This window comes from Kogia breviceps, chromosome 2, assembly GCF_026419965.1.
Source record: "Kogia breviceps isolate mKogBre1 chromosome 2, mKogBre1 haplotype 1, whole genome shotgun sequence".
Taxonomy (NCBI): domain Eukaryota; kingdom Metazoa; phylum Chordata; class Mammalia; order Artiodactyla; family Physeteridae; genus Kogia; species Kogia breviceps.
In genome coordinates, this window is record NC_081311.1 from 194,770,167 (window position 1) to 194,793,908 (window position 23,742).

The 23,742-nt window shown below is 38.1% G+C and overlaps 2 protein-coding genes across 8 annotated transcripts in view; one reads left to right on the top strand and one right to left on the bottom strand.

Moving 5' to 3' along the window:
* Positions 1 to 23,742, top strand: part of GIGYF2 (GRB10 interacting GYF protein 2) — a 129,897-nt gene that overhangs the window by 34,812 nt on the left and 71,343 nt on the right. For all 6 annotated transcript variants that reach the window (XR_009334062.1, XR_010839252.1, XM_059054378.1 and 3 more), the window contains 4 exons: positions 939 to 1,034; positions 8,437 to 8,548; positions 12,745 to 12,856; positions 13,709 to 13,749. Coding sequence is in view for 4 of the 6 variants with exons in the window: in XM_059054378.1 (XP_058910361.1) it covers positions 939 to 1,034; positions 8,437 to 8,548; positions 12,745 to 12,856; positions 13,709 to 13,749 (361 nt within the window). In the remaining 2 variants the exon portion in view is untranslated. The remainder of the gene's footprint in view (positions 1 to 938; positions 1,035 to 8,436; positions 8,549 to 12,744; positions 12,857 to 13,708; positions 13,750 to 23,742) is intronic.
* KCNJ13 (potassium inwardly rectifying channel subfamily J member 13) lies at positions 17,329 to 20,558 on the bottom strand. 2 transcript variants are annotated; one of them, XM_059054395.2, is made up of 2 exons: positions 20,099 to 20,558; positions 17,329 to 17,962 (listed from the first exon to the last, which is right to left on the bottom strand). In XM_059054395.2, the coding sequence occupies exons 1-2, from the start codon at positions 20,556 to 20,558 to the stop codon at positions 17,340 to 17,342; spliced, it is 1,083 nt and encodes a 360-aa protein (XP_058910378.1). In that variant the 3' UTR covers positions 17,329 to 17,339. The 2 variants fall into 2 exon arrangements, with proteins under 2 accessions (XP_058910378.1, XP_058910379.1); XM_059054396.2 differs by having other exon boundaries at positions 17,902 to 17,962; positions 20,335 to 20,558.

Consider the following 23,742-nt stretch of genomic DNA (forward strand, 5'->3'; position numbering starts at 1 on the left):
TTCTATCCCAGTATGATGGCTGAGAAAGGAAGAATTGTTCTCTTCTCTCTTTATTGCATCTCTTATTCTTCTTTCCAGTTAGAAGTTAGGAGTGAGAAGGGAAGATGCTTCTCTTGTTCTTTTCTTTTGAGTTAAATATAAAATTTTCAGTGGGGACAAAATCTTAAAATGTGATACCACATTTGTGTTACTTAAATGATCAAAACTCAAACAGTATAAAATACACTTTTTTAAAAAAATCATTTTTATTGGAGTATAATTGCTTTACAATGATGCATTAGTTTCTGCTTTATATAAAATACACTTTTATTACCTGACTAGTGAGAAATAACATTTTCTATTTTTTAGGTATACTTTGTTTTTAATTTTATTAATGGATTAAGAATCAAAATTTTTTTTTTTTTTTTTTGCGGTATGCGGGCCTCTCACTGTTGTGGCCTCTCCTGTTGCGGAGCACAGGCTCCGGACGCACAGGCCTAGCGGCCATGGCTCACGGGCTTAGTTGCTCCGCGGCATGTGGGATCTTCCCGGACCAGGGCACGAACCCGTGTCTCCTGCATCGGCAGGTGGATTCTCAACCACTGCGCCACCAGGGAAGCCCTAAGAATCAAATTTTAATGATGGTTGCTTAGGACAGATACAGTTGCTTGTAAAACTCTCCTTACTACCTTGTGCTTTGAGTTAAATGTGCACTCTGGAATACCAGAGTCAGTGCTGTATATCAAATCTGAGAGTGGTAGTCTGATGGGAGGACAGGGAGACTGACGGGGGTTTTTAATGTTTGACCCTTTCAGAATATTAATTGTGTCTGAATAAGCTTTAATCCATCCATATTTTTAATAATCAGCAACAGGTGAATCAAATAATATTTTCTTGTTTTATCTTCTTGTAATTGGAGGGATAGCAATAATCTCTTGGTCATGTGTTTGGTCAAACAGATACCTTCAGACCTTCTGGATAAAGAATTTCTGCCTATCCTACAGGAGGAACCGCTGCCGCCATTGGCTCTTGTACCCTTTACAGAAGAAGAACAGGTTTGTATCTACCTTTCAGTTTCAGTCAAACCCTTGTTCCTTCCCACTGAGGCATGAAAATGTGAAGTTCCTACTTAGGCCCTAAGGAGTGTCCTCCATTCCCCCCAGATCTGCTTCCTTCTTACTGTTTTCTCGGTGTTTGGATTCCTCTCTTAGTTGACTAGATTCTGCTTTAGATCTGAAGCTGTTGAGTATAAGGAGATGTATTTGAATAGAGAGAAAGAGTTATTTTTTGGGGGGAGAGGGCCTTCTTTTCAGAAACATGTAGTTTTTCAGTTCTTCTGCAAAACATGAATTCTCACCAATTTTTTACCAGTTCTTACCATTAAAGGAAAATGTACATCTTCAGCTCACAATGTGCTTAAAAATGTGCTCTTCTGTCACCAATTTAAAAAAAAATAATAAATTTATTTATTTATTTTTGGCTGCATTGGGTCTTCGTTGCTGCACATGGGCTTTCTCTAGTTGTGGCGAGCAGGGGCTACTCTTTGTTGCGGTGCACAGGCTTCTTGTTGCGCTGGCTTCTCTTTGTTGTGGAGCATGGGCTCTAGGCACACGGGCTGCAGTAGTTGTGGCCCTGTCACCAATTTTTTAAATGATATTGTGAGAAAGTTAGAGTTTGGGGCTGGAAAGTAGCACATTTTGTGTTTGTCCTTTTATAGTGTACTAAGTGAATACAGCACAGTTGTATGCTACAGAAATAGTACACAAAAATCAGTTATATTTCTGTATACTAGCAATGGACAGTTCACAAAGGAAATTAAGAAAACAATTCCATTTACAGTAGTATTAAAAACAGAATACCTGGTTGGACTTCCCTGGTGGCGCAGTGGTTAAGAATTCACCTGCTGTGCAGGGGATATGGGTTTGATCTCTGGTCAGGGAAGATCCCACATGCTGCGGGGCACCTAAGCCCTCGAGCCACAACTACTGAGCCCACATGCCGCAACTACTGAAGCCTGCGTGCTCTAGGGCCTGTGATCCGCAACGAGAAACCACCACAATGAGAATCCTGCGCATTGCAACGAAGAGTACCCCCCGCTGGCCGCAACTAGAGAAAGCCCGCATGTAGCAATGAAGACCCAATGCAGCCAAAAATAAAAATAAAAAAAACAGAATACTCAGGAATAAGGAGGTATAAAACTTTCACATAAAAAGTATAAAATACTGTTGAAAGAAATTAAAGGCTAAATAAGTAGAAAGGCATCAGCATTTATTAAGCCATTGAAGACTTAATATTGTTATTCAATCTACTGTCAGTACAATCCGCATCAAAATCCCAGTGGCTTTTTGGGTAGAAACTGACAAGCTGATCTTAAAATTCATATGGAATTGCAAGGGACCCTAAGTAGTTAAAAGAATTTTGAAAAAGAAGAACAAAGCTGGAGGACCTATACTTCCAGTTTCAGAACTTACTACAAAGCTGCAGTAATCAAAACTGTGGCTTGGGCTTCCCTGGTGGCACAGTGGTTGAGAGTCCGCCTGCCGATGCAGGGGACGCGGGTTCGTGCCCGGGTCTGGGAGGTTCCCACGTGCCGCGGAGCGGCTGGGCCCGTGAGCCATGGCTGCTGACCCAACGGGAGAGGCCACAACAGTGAGAGGCCCGCGTACCGCAAAAAAACAAAACAAACAAAAAAACAAACTGTGGCTTAAGGATAGACATATAGATCAGCTGATTAGAATTGAAAGTTTGGAAATAAAAGCAAATCACTCCATACTGCTAAATCGTTTTCAAGAAACTTTGTATGAGGATATTTCTTTTGTTTCACTGCTGCCGTACCTGTAGCATTTTACCATTACTTTTGTCACGTTCAGTATTTTTATTTATTAATTAATTATTTTGAATAAGCAGTAAATCATATGGTTTAAAAATCAAAATTTACAGAACAATATATAATAGAAAATCTCTCTCCCATCCTTTCCCCCAGCCACCTGTCTCCTTTTCTGAAAGGCAGCCAGTGTTAGCAGCTTCTTGTGTATTTTTCCAAGTAAATATGTTTTCCCCTTTTTGTGCAGGTGATGGTGTATACTACGCTTTGTTCTGTACTTCCAACATTATTTTTATTGAAAAAATTCTCTGCAGATTTGGATAAAATATTCTTCCATTGTTTTTTTACTTTGCATTTCTTTCCCTAGTGCAGAGTTTCTCAGATGTTTGCATTTATACTTCTTTTAATTTTTTGTTCTTGTCTTTGCCAGTTTTTCTTTTGGATAGTAATCTTTTTCTTGAGGTAGCCCTAACCCTAACCTGTTAAATTTTCTAAATTTTTAATTGCATTTGATTTCAGTTATGATTTTTTTAATGCAGAAGCTAATTTTTATATAGCTCAGTATACCAGTTTCAATCTTTTGTGATTATTTTTTCAGCTGTTTATGAATTTTTTTTTTTTTTGCGGTACATGGGCCTCTCACTGTTGTGGCCTCTCCCGTTGCGGAGCACAGGCTCTGGACGTGCAGGCGCAGCGGCCATGGCTCACGGGCCCAGCCTCTCCGTGGCATGTGGGATCTTCCCGGACCGGGGCACGAACCCGTGTCCCCTGCATCGGCAGGCGGACTCCCAACCACTGCGCCACCAGGGAAGCCCTATGAATATTTTTAATAATTTCTTTTTATTTTTCCTTAAATGACTGCCTGGATTTCTTAGAGACTACATGGGCCAGAAAAGCTTTGTAATAAGTAGGGAGGAGGACTTACTACTAGTTACCAAAATGTGATAGACTTTTAATTAAAAAAAAAAAAGTAATTGAATCATTCAGAAAAATCCTGTATTTCTAAGAAATTGTATTTACTAAGGGCTACACAAATCATTTGAGAAATCAAAAATTATTCAACAAATGCTGCTGGGAACTGTTGGTTAACTATTTGAAAAGGAATAACGTTAGGTATGCAGTACACCTCCACACCAATATTAGTTCTAGAATGACTAAAGGAGTAACTCTTCATTTTGTTTTTTATAATGGAAAAGTTTATCTTAAGGTGTTAAGGTCTGGATGCTATAATCAACAAGGGCTTAATGTAAGGATTGGGAAGTTTTCATGGTAATCACAGAAGACCATCTGGGTGCATTTTTGGAAGCATTTAAAAAGGCATCATTTAGGAATTCCTGACACTTGGTAGCCTTTCTTTTTGTAAAATATGTTGGAGTAGGACAGTACTTAAAGCTGGCAAAAGGTTTATTAACATTTTGAAGTGTATATTTTGGATGGTCAGGTACAGGAATTGCTTAGATCTTCCTAGACTAGAGTTTTGTATACTTATTCACCCTATTACTCCGCTTGGGGAGGTAAATAATTCTTATAACCTAAAATACCTTCTTGCTGCATATCTTGGTTCCTGAAGTTACCTGAAGGGAGTATTTTATCTTTAAACTGCAAGCTAATTTTGTGCTTGTGCACATTCCCTCACTACCCCCGCCCCCCCCAATACACTCACATACATATATATATACATGCATGCATGTATAAAATATAACTAGGTAGAACAGAATTAATGCTTAAATAAGATCTCCCAGTTGCTCTTTTTTTTTTTTTTTTTTTTTTTTTTTTCGGTACGCGGCCTTCTCACTGTTGTGGCCTCTCCCGTTGCGGAGCACAGGCTCCGGATGCACAGGCTCAGCAGCCATGGCTCATGGTCCTGGCTGCTCCGCGGCATGTGGGATCCTCCCGGACCGGGGCACGAATCCGTGTCTCCTGCATCGGCAGGCGGACTCTCAACCACTGCGCCACCAGGGAAGGCCCCAGTTGCTCTTTGTTTTGACATTTCCCTGTATGTCTATCACTGTTTGAAATGAAAAGCATGACTCTACACATTACACTTGTAATTTAGGTAGCTCCTACCAGATTGGTGTGTTTTATTTATTTTACATCCAAGAAAATCACTTATGCATCGTTGAATAGATAATACACGTTATGTACAAAATTCACAAAGTGCATATAGTGAAAAGCAAGTTTGTGAGTAACCCAGACTCTTGCTACCTATTAATCTTCCTCAGGAATAACCACTGTTTCCATTTTCTTGTGTTCCCTTCCTTGGGTATTTAATACATTTGCAACTATCTATGCATCTATTCTTTTAAACACACATACACATAAATGGTAGCATACTATGCATACAGTTCTACACTTTACTGTTTTCACCTGAGCATCTGTTTGGGAAATAATAACAGATACTTAATTTAGCTTTTTTTTTTTTTTTTTTTGTGGTACGCGGGCCTCTCACTGTTGTGGCCTCTCCCGTTGTGGAGCGCAGGCTCCGGACGCACAGGCTCAGCGGCCATGGCTCACGGGCCCAGACGCTCCGCGGCATGTGGGATCTTCCCGGACCGGGGCACGAACCCGTGTCCCCTGCATCAGCAGGCGGACTCTCAACCACTGCGCCACCAGGGAAGCCCCTAATTTAGCTTTTAATATGTGTCAGACACTGTTCTAAACACTTGTTGCTTACTGTGTTAAGTGCTTGCAACAACCCACAAAGTAGATTCCTATTCACATTGTATAGATGAGGAAAATGAGGCATAGAGAAGTTGAGTAAAGGAGCCAAAATTCACTCTCAGGCAATCTAGCCTCTCCATGCTCTTAACTCCAGCTATGCTTTATATATTCGTATTGATATATTAGGCTGACTGTATGAAATTGTAGCTTTCTGGATCAGAAATGGTTGAATATTAGCCATTTTATATGGTCCACCCTAATAAATAGAGTTGGCTCATTTTTTTTTAAAACATGATCACCCATTTTATTTATTTATTTATTTATTTAATTTTTATTTTTTGGCTGTGCCACTTGGCATGTGGGATCTTAATTTCCCAACTGAGGATTAACTCCCTGCCCCTTAAATCCCTTCCAAGTGGAAGCTTGGAGTCTTAACCACTGGACTGCCAGGGAAGTTCCAGCCTCATTTTTTTAAACAACTGCACAGAATTCCCTGTATAGATGGCCATGATTTTTAAATTAGCTCCTTTTGGTTGATACTTAGCTGGTTGCCGTTTTTGCTTTTACAAATAGTACTGCAGTTAAAATCTTTCTGCTTATGTTATTTTTCACATGTGTAAGAAGACGAATTGTTGTGTCAAAGGGTATGGACATTTAAATATACTTTGAGAAATTGCCTTCCAGAGATTATACCAGTTTGCACTTTCAGCTGCTATGTGTGAGGATGTATGAAAGCATATGAGAGTTTCCCTGAACGCTATAGATGGGTGCATTTGAGTTTCACACATGTAATACTTTGGTAATGAGGTGTTTAACAGTGTCAGATCCTGGTATACGTAATACAGTTAACTCTGACCTCTGTTTTTCTAATTTTAGAATAGATTAATCTAGATTTGGGGACTTCATAGTCTTGCTCAGTTGTGATCCCAAAGGCGTTATTCAGTAACTCCACTGGTTACTCTGTGTTAAAAGGTAAATTAATGCATTTGTTTCAACCAGCTTTTTTTTTTTTTTTTTTTAAGTTTTATTGAAAAATAGTTTGAGGGCTTCCCTGGTGGCGCAGTGGTTGGGAGTCCGCCTGCCGATGCATGGGGCACGGGTTCGTGCCCCAGTCCGGGAGGATCCCACATGCCGCGGAGCAGCTGGGCCCGTGAGCCATGGCCGCTGAGCCTGCGCATCCGGAGCCTGTGCTCTGCAGCAGGAGAGGCCGCAGCGGTGAGAGGCCCGCGTACCACCAAAAAAAAAAAAAAAAAAAAAAAGTTTGAAATAAGTACTAATTAAGTTTGGTATCTGCCTCTAGTTTTTAGTTATCAATTACATTTTACATCTTCAGTGTTGAAGTTACTTGATTATATGACTATATACCTATAAAAGTCAAAGGAAAATACTTCCATTGATAAGTTTCTAAAATTTATATGAACAAATTGTATTGAATGCGCTTCTGAAAAAGACAAGTAATGACAGGTAATGAGGAGAAAATGACCCATATATTAAAACAAGAAATTCAGTAATGAAAGTAGAAGTTTTTAAAACCAATTACATGTTGATTTCTTGAAAAGAGGTATAGACATCACATTTCAATTGATCTTGAATCAGAACAGCAAATCAGGACTTCACAGTGGAGAACAATTTGGACCTAAAATATTAGTTGAATTGCAGGATTCTGTTTCCCTGTGATTTAGGTAGCTGCTGCCAGATTGGTGTGCTCTTAAGCCTCACTTCCTGCCCCTTTGCCAGAGGGCCCTTGGCTACAGCCACGCTAAAATTGGATTTGCCACACTGTTACCACACCTGCATTTTTGCACAGATGTCTATTAGGTTCTAAGTTTATAGAAAGTATTCAGGTAAGGATATATTCCAACATTTTCTGAGTTAAAAACTCTCTTATGAAATTCTCCTTCAAATGCCCAGGATTTTGATATCTTATAGATCTTTTTTCAATACTTTTATTTTTTTTTTTTTTTTTTTTTTTTTTTTTTTTTTTTTTTTTTTTTTTTTTTTGCGGTATGCGGGCCTCTCACTGTTGTGGCCTCTCCCGTTGCGGAGCACAGGCTCCGGACACGCAGGCCCAGCGGCCATGGCTCACGGGCTTAGTTGCTCCGCGGCATGTGGGATCTTCCCGGACCAGGGCACGAACCCGTGTCTCCTGCATCGGCAGGCGGATTCTCAACCACTGCGCCACCAGGGAAGCCCAATACTTTTATAATTGCTTCTTGCTTTACCTTTTCCTAAGCTCTGTATAGTCCATTTATCCAGAAGTATCAACTAAACATATTTTTGAATCCCAGACCTCCTGTCTTCCTGTGTCCCTCTTCATGTTTGAAGGATGCCCACCCACTACTATTGTTGTATTTGACCCTTTTCCAGATTGACTGTGGGTGCAAGCGTAGGCTGAAGACCAAGCGATTGGGATTTTATTTTTTTCAAGCATTCTCTCCCCCCACCCGTTTACTTTGCCCTTATTCACCCCTGATACCTGTCGTTCTATTAAATACTCGTTGGAGTTGCTAATTCACAGTGGTGAGCAGAGTGAGGCAAAATGGTCATTTCTTTCTTTATCATATACGGTTGGTTCAGACCTTCGGGGACTTCCTCTCATTTCCACCTTTCAGTAGTTAAGGGACCCTTTCAAACCAGATCTCTTTTACCGAGTATTCTGTGTATATTATGATGCATAAATATCCTGTCTGCTTCCGGATACATAGAGCCTTTAGAGTTTGTCTGCTTAATATTTCCTCATAGAACCTAACATAGTGTAAGGCATTGGTTGTTAATGGTTTTTGACCTGAAATGTTAATTTGAAATTTTCAGCTAAAATCAGGTTTGGGGGCATCTTAGTGGGTCGTGTAGTGATTGTTCCCCATTTCTGGTAGTCATTAAGTGCCATTTTATAGATGCAGTGGGATATGGCCAGGAACAACATGCAACTTTATTTGTTTTATTCACTTTTTTCTTTCTCTCTTTTTTGGCAGAGAAACTTTTCCATGTCTGTAAACAGTGCTGCTGTCCTGCGACTCACAGGACGAGGAGGAGGAGGAACAGTGGTGGGAGCTCCTAGAGGTCGAAGTTCTTCAAGAGGGCGAGGTGAGCTTTCATGTGAAGAAAGTAATGGTGGAGAGAGAGGATAGGGAGATCGCTTTAAAAGTATTTTGATATTTGGTTTTTAAAAGACTGCTCTTTGACATTAATTGCCTAATAAATATCCTGAACATTTGTTTTCTGAACTGTTTCTCAGTGTATCTACTCCACAACCTCTGATTTGGAGTAGAGGAGGGTAATTCTAGCTTAAGAGATTTGAGTGTGAACTATTCTAGATGGTCCTAGTTATCTTTGGCAAATATCCATTATCCTCATTCCCAGGGGACCTTACACTTTGAGAGCCAGAGCTCCCTGAAGTGCCTTGGCTGCTGGAGTGGCACCCAAGTCCCTGCCAGGCCTCTGTGACACAGGGTCTATGCCATATAAGGCTGTGTGCCCGGAGCGTCCTCAGCCAGAGAGAGGCATTAGTAAAAGCTGTCTCATCAATACTAGACCTATTTTAGGGTGTAGAACGACAAAAAAAAAATTATGCAGTAATCCTTTATTTAACCTGTAGTTTCATATTGTGTAGATTTGTGTCTTTTCTTGGAAGAATTTATTACTTGTTCTTTGATATCTGCTCCCTATTTGGGGTTCATTGATCTTCCGCTACTTAGGGCATTCTTTTTTTGTTTGTTTGTTTTTAAATAAATTTATTTATTTTATTTGTTTTTGGCTGCATTGGGTCTTTGTTGCTGTGCACGGGCTTTCTCTAGTTGTGGCGCGTGGCGGCTACTCTTCGTTGTGGTGCCTGAGCTTCTCATTGTAGTGGTTTCTCTTGGGGAGCATGGGCTCTAGGTGCGTGGGCTTCGGTAGTTGTGACACTTCGGCTCAGTAGTTGTGGCTCGCAGGCTCTAGAGCACAGGCTCAGTAGTTATGGCGCACAGGCCTAGTTGCTCCGTGGCATGTGAGATCTTCCCAGACCAGGGCTCGAACCCATGTCCCCTACATTGGCAGGCAGATTCTTAACCACTGTGCCACCAGGGAAGTCCCCTTAAGGGCATTCTTAATGTTTGTAATATAAATATTTACTTGAGCTTTTACTTCTAAGTTGGTTAAATCATAGCAGAAGTGTAAACATATCTCGTAATTTTAAGAGGTGCTTTAGGAAGAGTTGGGTGTGTGCAAAAATGGAGATTTAAGCATGTGTATGTTGTGTTTCAGAAGGTGCACAGGCCGTTTAGACTCCCATATGCATGTGATTAGGTTCCGTTGGTCCAGAATTCGTCTGAGATCTGTGCTTCTCGGTGGTGTGATGATGGTGTTTTGAGGATGTCTGTGGCCTGCTCCTTGGGTGTTTCCTGTGTTTTTCTGCAGTGGGCTGGCAGCGAGGAGAGGTTGCACTTACACAGCTTTGCCGCTAGTGCTTTTCAGGGCATGGCATTGAGAGATCTTAAATTAATTAAGAAGTATGGCCCCCAAGCAGCTGTGTTTTGTTCCTCAAGCGACCACCAGTGTTGTGTATTGCAAATACCAACCAATCTCTCTAAATAGGCTTTAAAAAAATTCCATATCAAGAAACTAATGAAGGGTTGATAAATGTCTTCCTGCCTTCTGGTTTCTTTGAAGTGTGTAGGGTTATCCCGTAGGATAGAACTCTTACATTCAGAATTTAAATGGGGCATGTATAAAAGATACTGTGATAAAAGCAGTGACTTAATTAACATTGATGTGAGTGAATGATGTGAAACTAGTCAAATGAATGAACTGACTTGGTGAAAAATACTTCTAACACCACTGTCCCAACTGTGATTCTTTTTAATGGTTTCATAAGAACTTTAATCTGTGGTTTTGTTTTCTTCACTTATTACTTAATTTTAACTTGTGGGTTAAATAAATAGTGATTAATGTGGCTTTTTTTTGCACGGGCAGCACTAACATCAGATGATTATCCTGACCCTTTCCAACTTCAGAAAACTTTGATGTGAAAATCGACTGACTTCCAGACTTCGGAATATCATGAGAACTAGTAAAATTTAAATAAACACACAGGAAAACAACATGAATTTGTCATCTTTTTATTTTATCTGGTTAAGATGTTCAACAGTAAAGCATATCTACACAACTGTCAGCTACTGTCTTCATCATTATTAAAGGAAGTATATTTTAATCCTCCCAAAGAATAGGGTGAAAACTCAAGACAATAGGACAATCATTTAAATTTAACTTTATGAAGGATTTACCATGTTGTATTTACTTGCTTCTCCTCATATGGGGACTGTATTTATAGATGATTATGGGCCTTGTACTTTGAAGATTGTTCCTTACATTTTACAAGCTGGAAGGCTCTAGAATCTGATTCTTTTTTTGTGCCCACTTATAAAGCTTTAGGCTCATAAGCAGGACCAGTGCCAGTGCTAGTTGTAACTGGCAGAAAATATTTTGTCTGTGGTTTGCTTATTTTTCTGGCAACTTTTGAAGGCTGTTTTTCATATTCATCTGTTTCCAGTATAAAACACTTTTTCAAGGTGCTATGTACTTAATGGTTTTCTTGAGAAAATTGTTCTCTAAAAGGACAGGGGACTTTTTTTCTTTCACCCTAAAAATCACGTTGTAGGGGATCACCCCAGTGTAACATAACATTTTGTATTACACTGTTTTAGGATCTTAAATAAAATATATGTATTTCTGAGGATAGAGGTACGAAACTGGACATTGACTTTAAGATGACTTGAAGTTAAGTTGGTACAACTGGAAGGTAAGATTATTGTAGTTCAACCCTAGTCCCCACTTCCATTTTACAGATGAAGAAATTGATACTTGGACTAGTTGAGAAGGGTATTTATGTACATAAAATTCTTTGCATTATTTTTGTATTCCATAATGTCATATAGAAGTACAATTGTATTGAGTCAATTCTTGATAATTATAACTAAGAAGTAGAAATACTGCATGGGTATTTGAAACAATTATTTAACTCAATTGTATTTAGCTTTGGAATACATTCATGCTTTTATTCAAGATTCATCGTCATTTTTCTTTGGGTGGTTTTATACCGTGGGAGAAGTTGAGCTAGGGATAATGGCTAAGATTTCATCTAGGTATAAATACATCCCTAGGCACCTCCCTGCCCTCCAGTTTTCTAACCTGTGTGTTGGATGCAAATGGTTTGCCCAACACACAGCTTAGTTGGGAAATCCTCACGCTGTACAGAAAGTATAAAGCTGAAAGTGCATACTGCCTTCTGCCCCCAGATGCAGCATTTGGATTTATATCGTTCCTGACCCTAACTGTGCGGCCATATCATTTATATACATGGAATCTTTTTTATATGTATTGTTCTTTGGCATACTTGTGTCATTCAGCAGAATAATGTAGATTTCTTTTAATGTCAGTACTTTATCTTCTGTGGCTTCCTGGTGTTCTACTGAATTGTCTTATCAGAATTTATTTAGCCAATCCTTTACTGATTAAGTTCTGTTTTTTTAAAAATTGCAGTGAACATCTTTGTATATATGTATTTGCATATTTGTGCAAGTATTTCTATTAGGAAAAATTCTAGTTAGAATTGTTGAGTCAAATTTTGATAGATTAATCAAATTGCCTACAGTAAAGGCCAGTGTACACTTGAGCCACTGGAGCCTCTAAATTCCTACATCCACACATTCTTACCGGCTCTGCAGTTTGAATATTTAGTGCTGCCGGATATTCTTCAAGATTTGAGCAAACGAGAAAGAGTACCTTTGGTCACTGTGGAATATCCTTGAAGGAGTTAGTTCACAAAATTGTTAGTTTAGAGTTGACCCAATTAAATTATCCTGTCTCTGGAGTTAAAGAAATTAATTTGACATTTGTTCTTGCCTTTTGTACTTTATGTGCTCTCTTCTCAAACTCTCCACATCTTCCATTTTTGTTGAAAATAATACAATAAAAGGTTTGATTTGTAGTAATGGTTTACTGATCTTAGAATTTCACTATTGAATTTTTTATTAAGGAGCTGAATGTTGATTCTATTTCTTGTTCAGGACTGGAACTGGGACTCTTACACAGTTTTCTAACTTGTTTTTTTTATCCTCCTGTGGTCTAGCTACTTCAGTGCTGTCATAGGTCTCACTGGTAAAGATTCAGTGAGCCTTGCTAAATATTTAAATGTAGACATCCTACTTTGTATATAGACAGAACTTCAGAGATTAATGTTTGGTGTTGAACTTGTGCCAGATGTTGACATCTGACTATCATTTTTTCTGTTTTCTTATTTTCAGGCAGAGGCAGAGGTGAATGTGGTTTCTACCAAAGAAGCTTTGATGAAGTAGAGGGTGTGTTTGGTCGAGGAGGTGGCAGGGAAATGCATAGGTCGCAGAGCTGGGAGGAAAGGTAACTAAAAGGATCCACATCTTGGTATAAAGGTTTCCTGGTGTAAAAAACATGTCTTTTCTGCTTTCTGCAGAGGAGAAGGCTCTTTGTAGAGTTACAAGGTTTCACTTTTCAAAAAATGCTGTTAATTGAATATCAATTATGTTAGAAATGTTTAAATGATCCTTATTTAAAGGAAGAAGCATTCTAGATAAATACATTAATATTTTAGTGCCGGCATGGATATTTAATAGTTAATTAGATTTGCTGTTTGGTTAGTGCTCAGTGGGAAGCATCTTCATTTTACTGTTTGTTGCTCTTAATCGAAGCATCTTCTCTATATTGTTTGTGACTTTATATGAAGTCTTTCAAGATGAGCAAAGGCAGTTGCACAGAGATACATGTACAAAGATGGCCACTGTGGTAATATTTATAATATAAAATAATGTGAAATAAACAGCTTAATATCAGTGTGTTTTTTTATATAATAGTGTATCCACACAGTTGAATAGTATATAACCATTAAAGTTAGGATAATTTTGAAAATATCTAGTGATATGTAAAAACACATTCTAAAAGCAGTATATAAAGCTCTGTATAGCAGATACCTGAAATAAAACATATATCTAATTTAAAAAATAACATTTCTGGGTCTATAGAAGCTAGCTTTTGGTAGGTGAGATGGTGGATTTTTTTGTTTTCATCTTTGTGCTTTTCTGTATTTTCCAAAGCTTAGGTAATAACAGTGTATTTGTTTCATAATTTGAAAAAGAAAGAAATGCTATTAAGAAAGATAGGAAAATGGGTGTCATAGATGGGAAATCTATGTATTACTCTCAAGATTTATTTGAAACTTATTTTTACCTTTTCTAGGGGTGATAGACGTTTTGAAAAACCAGGACGAAAAGATGTAGGTAAGACTTTCTTACTGTTTTGAAGTATTTTTATCTGGATTTCCATGATATTGGTTCTTAACAAGGCTCAAACATAAGGATACATTTATTAAAAATTGACTCAATTACTTGCATCTCTCCAGTAGATGGGGTTGTAGCATTGCTTGCATTTAGAGTTCCATGGTTATCTTAGGGCTTTATTGCATGAAACCAGGGATGATAAATATAACCATTAGGATTTACTTGATTTAACTTTTTAGGTCTGTGTGTTCTCTGCAAGACATATATTCTTTATTAAGGCTATCTTACGAATTGAAATTTCAAGTTAGGAAGCAGGCTATTAACTCCTTTTCCAGTGCAGATAGTATGTCACAGGTGAGAAGAAATAGAGAAAATACTAGAATGTTCGCTTTTGTATTAGAGAGCAAAGGCTAAAACTGTGAATGTACTTACTATGAATGTCATTTATTCATCTGGTCTTTTTGATGTATAATCTTTCTTTTTTTCAGGGCAGTGTCCACATAGATCTATAAAAATATTTTGTAGTGGCTTTTATTGAATGCTTTTTAAAATAAGATGCTCACTTCAGGTTATTAAATAAACTGTGTTAATGATTCTGAGCTTCTCTTTTTATAAGTAATCCACTTTTGTTGAAAATACTGTAGATTAAAAAAAATTGCTCATACTGCATCTTACTCTCTCCAAGAACAGCAGTACTTAACTAGTTGGTTGGGACACACTGACATATTGATCAATTCTGAGGCGTCCTATGACACCAAATTAAGATAATTTGAGTACTGAAGGTTCCAGAATGATTTGTTCTTTTTAAAGTTAGAGATGGTTCTTATCATATATTTGCTTCTTATGTGTAGAGAAATGGGTGGAATTAGAGGCATCTGGTTAGAATTGTGCATGACCATTGTGAATACCCATGGGAGAATGTGGAGGTGGAAAAAGGCCTGTAATATTCAAATTATAATTCCTATTCAATAGAAAGTGATTGCTGCATAGGGGGAGATCAGTTCTGGTGATCATCTTACAGTATGGTTCTGTGAGGATGGAATTAAAAGATCATTTAAAAAAATCCAGGTGACACCGAAAGGTTCAACTCAGTGCATTTTGGTGTGAAATGCTTTGAAGCAGACATAGCAATTGGTTATTAGGCTGCTGCTGGCAGTTGGTAATATGGGCTTGTACATATATAAAAGTAGGCCTTATGATTTTTAGTATCTACTTGTCTTCAGTTTGTTGGGACTGTCATGCTATCTGGATTGGTTTCCACAAGCATTTTTTAACTTAGTTCCAACGTGGTCTGCCTGATCATGTATCCGAGATATCGTCACTGATTTCTCAGGTGGCCCAGGTAAGTGAGCTGTAGAGCCAAGAGTTAGAGCTGCTCTTCCCACTTTCCAGTAAATTTCCCCCTCTTTCAGTCTGTACTCCATTCACCTGAAAGGATAATGGGGCCTTTGCAGAAAACTTAATCCTTAACATAGAAGATGTGATTCTTTGAAGTGAAAGAATCATGAATAGTTCTTTCAGAAGCTTTCAGCCTCCTAGACAAAAGTATTTGATTGCATTTCTTAGTTGTCTATTTATTAAATAGCATTAGTATACCAACAGAGTTCTTTTTGGGGGTGGGGGTGTGTACGGAAAGTTGTATCTAATTTTCAGATGCAAAGTTTATGTATAAATAGTATAGTAAGAGACTTCTCTGACTTGAATGGAGAATATACTGCATCTATATTGAGACTCATCCTAGACAGGTCTTGCTCACTTTCTAATTGCATCACTTTGGGCAACCTCTCTGAACTGTTGGAATTGATCTACGTAAGTGATGTAGAGCTCTTAGGAAAAAATATACCATGTAAATCTTCAGTACTTATTTTCATCAGGTTAGGTGAATCTTGTTAACTTTATTATAGAAATAAGAATTCCTGCTGTCTATATGTGTTACAACAATCTTGGGTTGGAGGAAAACCTGTTGGTCTAGCTAGTACTTAAGAATGCCTAAGATTTTCAAACAGCAAAATTTCACAATGATTAAGTTTCTGTGTCCTTGATATACTTTGCTATAATTAGTCTTAGACCACTACAAAGTTCTTCTTTATTTTCTCTTCCTTTTGGTCTAGGAGTAGAAAAATGTGACTTGCTGCTGTGCCCTGCTTTTCACAACTGCTTCCCCTTACTAGCTAGTATTTATTTTAAGAGATGATTCCTGTGTGGATCATCACCAGTAGGGAGGGTTAATCTTTCACTTTTTTCACATAAACCTGGATAAGGGAAATTTCAGAAAAGAATAACAGCAACAAATCTGTTTGAAATCTGGTAGGGTGACTTTTTGGTTCCTGTTTGAGGACAGTTCGATTTTTTTATTGAAATGACAAGTTTACAAAGGATAGTCTTAAGTTAAACTGGAGGTAAGGGAAAGTGTTCATCCTAGTATATGCAAAATTTAAAAAGCAGAGAAAGCATAATTTTCATGGAGTATTAGATTTGGAAAGAAGTAATAGAGTTCATGTAGTCCAACCTCCTGCTGGTGAATAAACACTCATTTTGTGTTTATAGAAAAAACTATCTGAAGTTTGAAACAGGAATTTGGGTTTGAAAATACTTCATTGCCTAATTATTTTTTGCTATTTCTGTTGGTGATTTTTCTCCGAGTTGAATTATATCTAAACCTTTATACCTACAAAAACGTAAATATATTTGCATCTATGAGGTTTTTACACCATTGAATGGACCCTAAGTAGAAAGGGAATGTTTTTACTTAGGTCGGAAGTTATTCGGATGAATAGTTGGTTATAATTTTTAAATCACTATTTGATTAGTATGCATGGTAGCTTTGAAGTAGATATAATTCTGCATCTCCTTGTTCAAATACCACCCTGCAGTTTCCTTCAACCTAGAGCTTATCTAAACTTGCTCTGATCACTTTCTGCCACAAGTGTATGAATATGTGCATGTGTTTGGGTGTCATGCTCAGATGCTTTTAGAGTTATGTATAAATCTATTCTTCGCTATTTTCTTGTGAATTTTTGTTCCTAGCTGTTAAAAATTAAGGGGGTAATATTTACCCTGGTTTTGTTTTATAAAGAACCAAAGGACTGATCTTTGTTGCCTTGAAGAAATAACAGTGTTAAAAGAGTGTTCACTAAATATTGTGAAATCATCGTTCTACCCAGGGAGCTAGGTTTGAAACTAGGCTGCTGCTTCAACTTGCAGATGAAAATGAGAAATTTATGGCTGATTTTCTTAGCGTTCAGCTGTGTTAAACTTCACTGTCCATTTTACCTTCATTACTGGTATCATACCACATCCATACAAACTCACCAACAGCATTTCTGTTATTGTAAATATCTGTTACATTCAGATGCATTGATTTCAGCAGATAACCACAGATACAAACTTTGTATAATGTTGTATTTCCACAATGTGTATTGCTAGCCATTTTTTTTTTTATGGCCGGAGGCTTGATCACCGTGATGTAATTAGAAAGATGTAATCAGCATTGGAAAAAAAGAAAACGTGAGATATGATGAAGGAAAAATAGGTGCATAACTGGCTGAGTATATTTAATACATTAAAAAATAGGGTGCTATGGATATTTCTTACTCTGTCAGTCCTGTTTCAGAGATCTGAAAATTGTCAATGCTTTGTCCATTGATATGGATGTCCAGGTCAGTCCTGTTTGGGCTCTTGGAGACCAGAGGCGTTGGAAGTTCAGGAATAGTCTTATCAAAATTCTCCATCTTGATTTGATATTCACCTTTGGAACCTCGGGTCAGCAGAGATGTAAAACAGTGATGTAACATGATCTCGGAGGGTAGGTAGGATGTCCTCCTTTGGCATATTTCTCCAGTGCCTTCCTGCATTGCTGAAAGGAACACAACTAATTCAAAGTGGGGAGGATTTTCATGCTGCAGCAGAGTAGCCAGGGGACTCGATGGTATAATGGAGTGATAGTAGGTTAGTGGAAAGATAAAGAATGGACATTCCTCAGAACTGATGCCATCAAGGTGGAAGTCCACACTGGTCTGGTAGAGTTCGCCGTTTTCTCTTTCCTGATAGAGTACAGCTGCGACCCGAACACTGGTTAGAGGGCTAGGTCGAGTGTTGGCCACTTGGAAAATAAGGTTAGGTTTACCATCTATGTGAGCTACTACTGCTAAGTCAGTAAAGCGAATTGAGAAAGCTCGATTTTTTGGCCGGGCGATCTTCGCCACAAAGGCACCTAAATTAGAAACCATTGAATTTTTTTTAGAATGAACAGTTTAAATATCAATACCTTTTCTGAATGAGAAGGATCTAGCAAATTTTTATACATTTCTTGGTGCCATGCCTTTGAAATGAGTCAGGAATTGAACTTGTTAATTTCTCATTAGGCTGAAGGATTTTGCAAAACGGTGCATACATTCTTTATTTTTAAACTGCGATTTCAAAATGGGTAAGCAAAATTCATTTTTTTGTTACATAGAACTGTAAAACTTTAGTTTGTTATGAAGTGGAGGAGTGGTCATTTCCTGTATTCCTGCCCCTGCTTTAAAAATAATGTAACAGAAAATAAATGCAATTTAGTTGCAACCAGATTACTTCAAGTTTAAATAGAGATTAGATTCATAGTAGAATGATTTGGGGTGGGGGGGGACCTGTAGAACAAGTGACATTGAAGAATTTTTAACTTTGAAATTTATACAAACCTTTTTTCTATTAAGAAGGCTCTGTCTCTAAGGTGGTTTTCAGTGTACCCTTCAAGTGCATCCTCCATGTGCCCCCCAGCAGGTAGATCAGGGTTTCTTAACTACTTTTGTGCCACAGATGTTGGCAGGCTGGTGAGGTCTATGGACCTCTTATTAGAATTACGCTTAAAATGCATTAAAATAAAGTATATAAAAAGGAAACCAAATACACTGAAATCTAGTTGAACATAAAAAATTATAATGTGTACTATATGTGCTTTTTTAATGCATTAAATAAAAAAATACAGTGAAGGTTTAGTACTGTAATTTTGAAGTATTATAGTATGATATGAAAATATCTGGAACTTCTGTTTGTAACAAAGTTACGGGTATTGCCGATGCTTTTGTTTTTTGTTGCCTACATTTATAATCAAAGGAAATACCAAATTTCAGTTAGAGTTTAGTGTAAAAAAAAAAAAGATGCAAGTTTTTCCTGTCTAAGTTCACATATCCTCTATATTTTATCGAATGCCCTGGAAGTGTAAGAACTCTTCTTGTAAAGATTAAGTGATTTGCTACAGGTTGTAAAAGCCAGTTGGTAGCACACTGGGACTTTATTCCAGACCACTGTTAATATTGCCCGTAGTGTGTTAAAACAAGGTTTTCTCTTTGTTTTGTTTTTTATTTTTTAATTGTATATATCACTAGCCCTAATTTATTAGAGCAAAGAGTATCATGCGTTGCCAGGTTTATACGCAAAATTTCATAATCATTGTGGCCTATTTCCAGTACATGCTCAGGATATGTATACTTGTTCTCTAATCTGCAGTGCTGACTGTGGTGCTCTGGGCTCATTAGTATTGAGTAAATGTTGAAAAGATGAACTCAGAGGAGAAAATTCTAGCCCAGTAAAAGTTTAAAAAAAAAATCAAATTCCTCTGTTAGGTAAAATGACTGTCAAAATATGCATTGAACATATTTATTCACTTATTTAACAAAATATTTAACTTCTCTGAAAAACTCCGTTTAGATTTTTTGTTAATTTTTTTTGGCTGGTAGCATAATGATCCCTTTTTTCTTAAGAAATTTCAATATGTAAAATTTAAGTATAGAGAGAGGTTTCTTAAAATTTCTCCTGTTGTTTGACCCTAGGCTCTTCCTTTCAGTCTCAGGCATTACCTGCCAATAATGCAAATAAATTATTCTGTAATACAGTTGCTTATAACTGACTATACCCATTCCAAAACATTCATACATTTTTTTTTTAAAGAACAAAAACAATTACCTGTGGGGACTTCCCTGGTGGCGCAGTGGTTAAGAATTGGCCTGCCAATGCAGGGGACATGGTGGGTTCGATCCCTGTACCGGTAAGATCCCACATGCCGTGGAACAGCTAAGCCCGTGTGCCACAACTACTGAGCCTGCACTCTAGAGCCCGTGTGCCACAGCTGCTGAAGCCCGCGTGCCGCAACTGCTGAAGCCTGTGTGCTCTAGGGCCCACGTACCGCAACTACTGAAGCCCGTGTGCCTAGACCCTGTGCTCCATGACGAGAGAAGCCACCTCAATGAGAAGCCCGTGCACCGCAATGAAGAGTAGCCCCCACTCGCCGCAACTAGAGAAAGCCCACGCGCAGCAACGACGACCCAACGCAGCCAAAAATAAAACAAACAAAATACAAAAAAACAATTACCTGTGATGAAAGCCTCTAGCATGAGGCCTAGGAGCATTTGTATGGCAAGTAGGGCGACTGCACTTGGACAGTCGCCACTGGGGAACATGGTACCATAACCAATTGTAAGTTGTGTCTCCAGGGAGAAGGAGAACGCAGCTGTGAAACTGGTGATGTACTTGACACAGATAGTGTGGTTTTCAGGTGGGGCATCATGATCTAGATCCAGATCACCATTCATCTCAGCTAGAACATACCAGAGCACTGCAAAGACAAGCCAGTGGATAACAAAAGAAGCAGAAAAAACCAACATCATCCAGCGCCAGCGCATGTCCATTAGGATTCCCCAAGCGTCTCGAAGATATGCAAGACCTCTTTGAGCGCCATCCATTTGAAGTGTGCTGTGGCCATCCTTGGTGACCATCCTCCGGTATCTCTGAGTTAGGGGAGGAGCAATAACTTTGCAATCACGGCCATCCATCTCAGGCTGTAATTCTCTGAAATCAAGAGTAAATTAGTAAACCCTTAACTGTTTTTCAGTTAATAAATTCTGAGACTTTGTTTTATAATTTTTTTGGAATGCTTCCCTGACTGCTGGGCAGGCTTTCCCAGTCTGACAGCTCTTTCTTTCTCTTTTCTCTTTACATAAGGGAGCATTTACTGATTAAGTCATTCATTTGATAGCTAATCATGGATTGCTTTAGGATATCTCTTATTGGTTCCTTTAATGACTGTTAAAATATTGTTTGGCATTTTAACGAATCCCCAAGGGTTGGGATTACGATTCATGTCTTTTTTGACACTCCTGTATCTTTCTTGCACAAGTCAAGGCTTCAAGTATGTATTGATTTGACTAAACATTATGTGTAACAACTTTCCATAATTAATTAATAATTTATAACTACGAATAATTCATAATGAAAAGGAACGTTAAATATGTTCCTCTGTTTAAATAAATAGAAATCATTTAGAAGTGTAGTGTTGAACTGTCTGAAAATGTTTTGAAGCCACACTTATTGCTAGGATAAGAGTAAGCTTTTAGAGATCCGTAGTTCCATTGTATGCTTCATAATTAGCTTATTGAAAGTTCTGTGATTAGGTTTTTTTTGTTTTTGTTACTTTGTGGTCATTTTCGTGGAGTCTTTCTTTCTGTGGCTCATGGATTGCCGCCCTTCTGAATATTCTAGATGCTGATTAGATTGTGGGGTAGAGAGAAAATTATTTTCTTGGCAAAATAAGAAATTCCAGGTAAAGATTCCAAGGTAATATTAATTTTGAAAGTAAATGAACCAGGTACTTCCCTGGTGGTCCAGTGGCTGCCAATGCAGGGGGCCAGACCCCACATGCCACAACTGAAAGAGTTCACTTGCCGCAACTAAAGATTCCACGTGTTGCAACTAAAGATCCTGCATGCCACAACTAAGACCTGATGCAGCCAAATAAGTAAATAAATAATTTTTAAAAGGCAATGCCTTAAAAAAGAAGTAAATGAACCAGAAGAAAAAGCTTCGAGTTTAATGAAATAAAATAATCATTAAGACATTAAATGTCAATTATAGAAACATTAGTAAAGTTAGTTTTTAGCTATAAACAGTTTTCACCTGTGTTTCTTCTTTTTTCTGTGTGGTGAGTCGAAATCTAATGTGTGCTTTCCATGTGACCATCCTTGCGTATGACGAAGGTGTCAAAGACTTAGGCAGAGGCAAGCAGAAACAGAATGGGAAATGCAACTTTGCTTCCCTTGAATCTGCCTTTCTTCTTTGCCACAATCCAGTACTAGGAGTCTATATGTGACTCTTTTTGATGCTTCCTCCTTCAGAAGTAGATGCCCTTGGAAGTGTTGCATATCACCTTCCTACCTTTTGAATGACAATGATGCTTTGCTTGAGTTTGCTGGATGGGCCCTCCTATGTCTAGGGACTTTGGGGCTTTGGAGACTGGCTTCCTGTGTTGGAATTGGGCATTGGCCAGCTGGGTATATACTTTCCCTTTTGTCCTAAGGCTGATTTTAACATTTATTGGTAATATTAGAGACATTCTCGTATATTTTCTTCACATATGAGTTGCTGATGGAACGTTGGGTTGATTGTTAACTTTATTTAGATTAGATGGTCATTTCTGTTTCATGTTATAAATTTTTTTAAAACTTAGGGCATTAATGTTTTATAATTTATTATCCTAAAAGTTGTCATTATCATTTTATTTAGATTTTTTTTTTCTTGGCACAGCTATTTAATGATTCATTTTGCTAGATCTTTTGATGTTTTAGAAGACCTGATCTCTGCCCTTTTGGAAATTATAATAATAACAACAAAATATTCATAGGCATTGTGCTAGGTGCTTTCATTACTGCATTATCTCTAATGCTTTGGTACCTCAGCAAGATAGACATTTTTTTTTTAAAGATAGACATTCTTATCCCATTTTACAGATGAGATCACTGAGGATCAGGCAGATAAGTTTTCACAAGGCGTATGGATTATTTTGCAAGTCTGACTAACTTAACAGTTGGTTAATTTTTTTTTTTTTTTTGACTACAAGAAGCTGTCTGTTTAGAGTTTGGTGAGATAAAAGTCTCCCAAGATGATTGGTACTGCATTCACAAAATAGTCTTTGACAGCCTGAGTTTGAGCACCTTTAGAACTCTCCTGTCCCCAGAAATGTTTCCAATATCCATTTAAAATCATTGTTAATTTTATGCATGATTTTTATATCAGTAATGATTAATAATATTGGTTAATATATATTATTTATTATGTGCCAGGAATCATGCCAAGCACTTCACATGTATTGACTCATGTGAAGCCAATAGCAATGCCTGGCACAGAGTAACCTCTTGGGCTATTAGTTGCCTTATTGGTATTAATAATGTTTCTTAACTTTCCTAGTAATAAGTACCATTATTAACGCCCATTTTATAGATAATGAAACTGAGCCACAGTGAGTTCCTAAGATCACAAAGGTAGTAAGTGGTGGTCAGTTCCTGCTCAGTTTGTAGTCCAGAGTCAGTGCTATATTGCCTCAAAAACAGACATTTTGACCCTAGTTAGCTTTTGTGAATAACACATTACATTTGACTAGTTTTGTCCGAGAGCCCCTACAGAATATTTGTTCTTCAGAAATGCTTAGGCTAAGATCTGTGATTTGTAGGCAAGAAGGATATTTTCAGTTAAGGAAGACATCTTGCAAGGTTTGAAGATTAGTACAATCAGAATTATTGTACATAGTCTAGTCTTAGATCCTATAGACCAGCAGAGTTAAAACCAGAGAGTTCTTACAAAGCATTGCCAAATTTGTATTTTGCCAGGTGAGAAAATAATTTTAAAAATATAATACTTTCATCATAATTTTATAACAGAAAAGACATTTTGACACTTGAAGAAGGGTATAGCAATAAAGGGTAGTTGGCTGCCTTCAGTAAGTTTGTGAACCACTGTGTGGTTTTTTTTTTTTTTTTTTTGCGGTACGCAGGCCTCTCACTGTTGTGGCCTCTCCCGTTGAGGAGCACAGGCTCTGGACATGCAGGGTCAGCGGCCGTGGCTCACGGGCCCAGCCGCTCTGCGGCATGTGGGATCCTCCCGGACCGGGGCATGAACCCGCGTCCCCTGCATCGGCAGGCGGACTCTCAACCACTGCGCCACCAGGGAAGCCCCACCGTGTGGTTT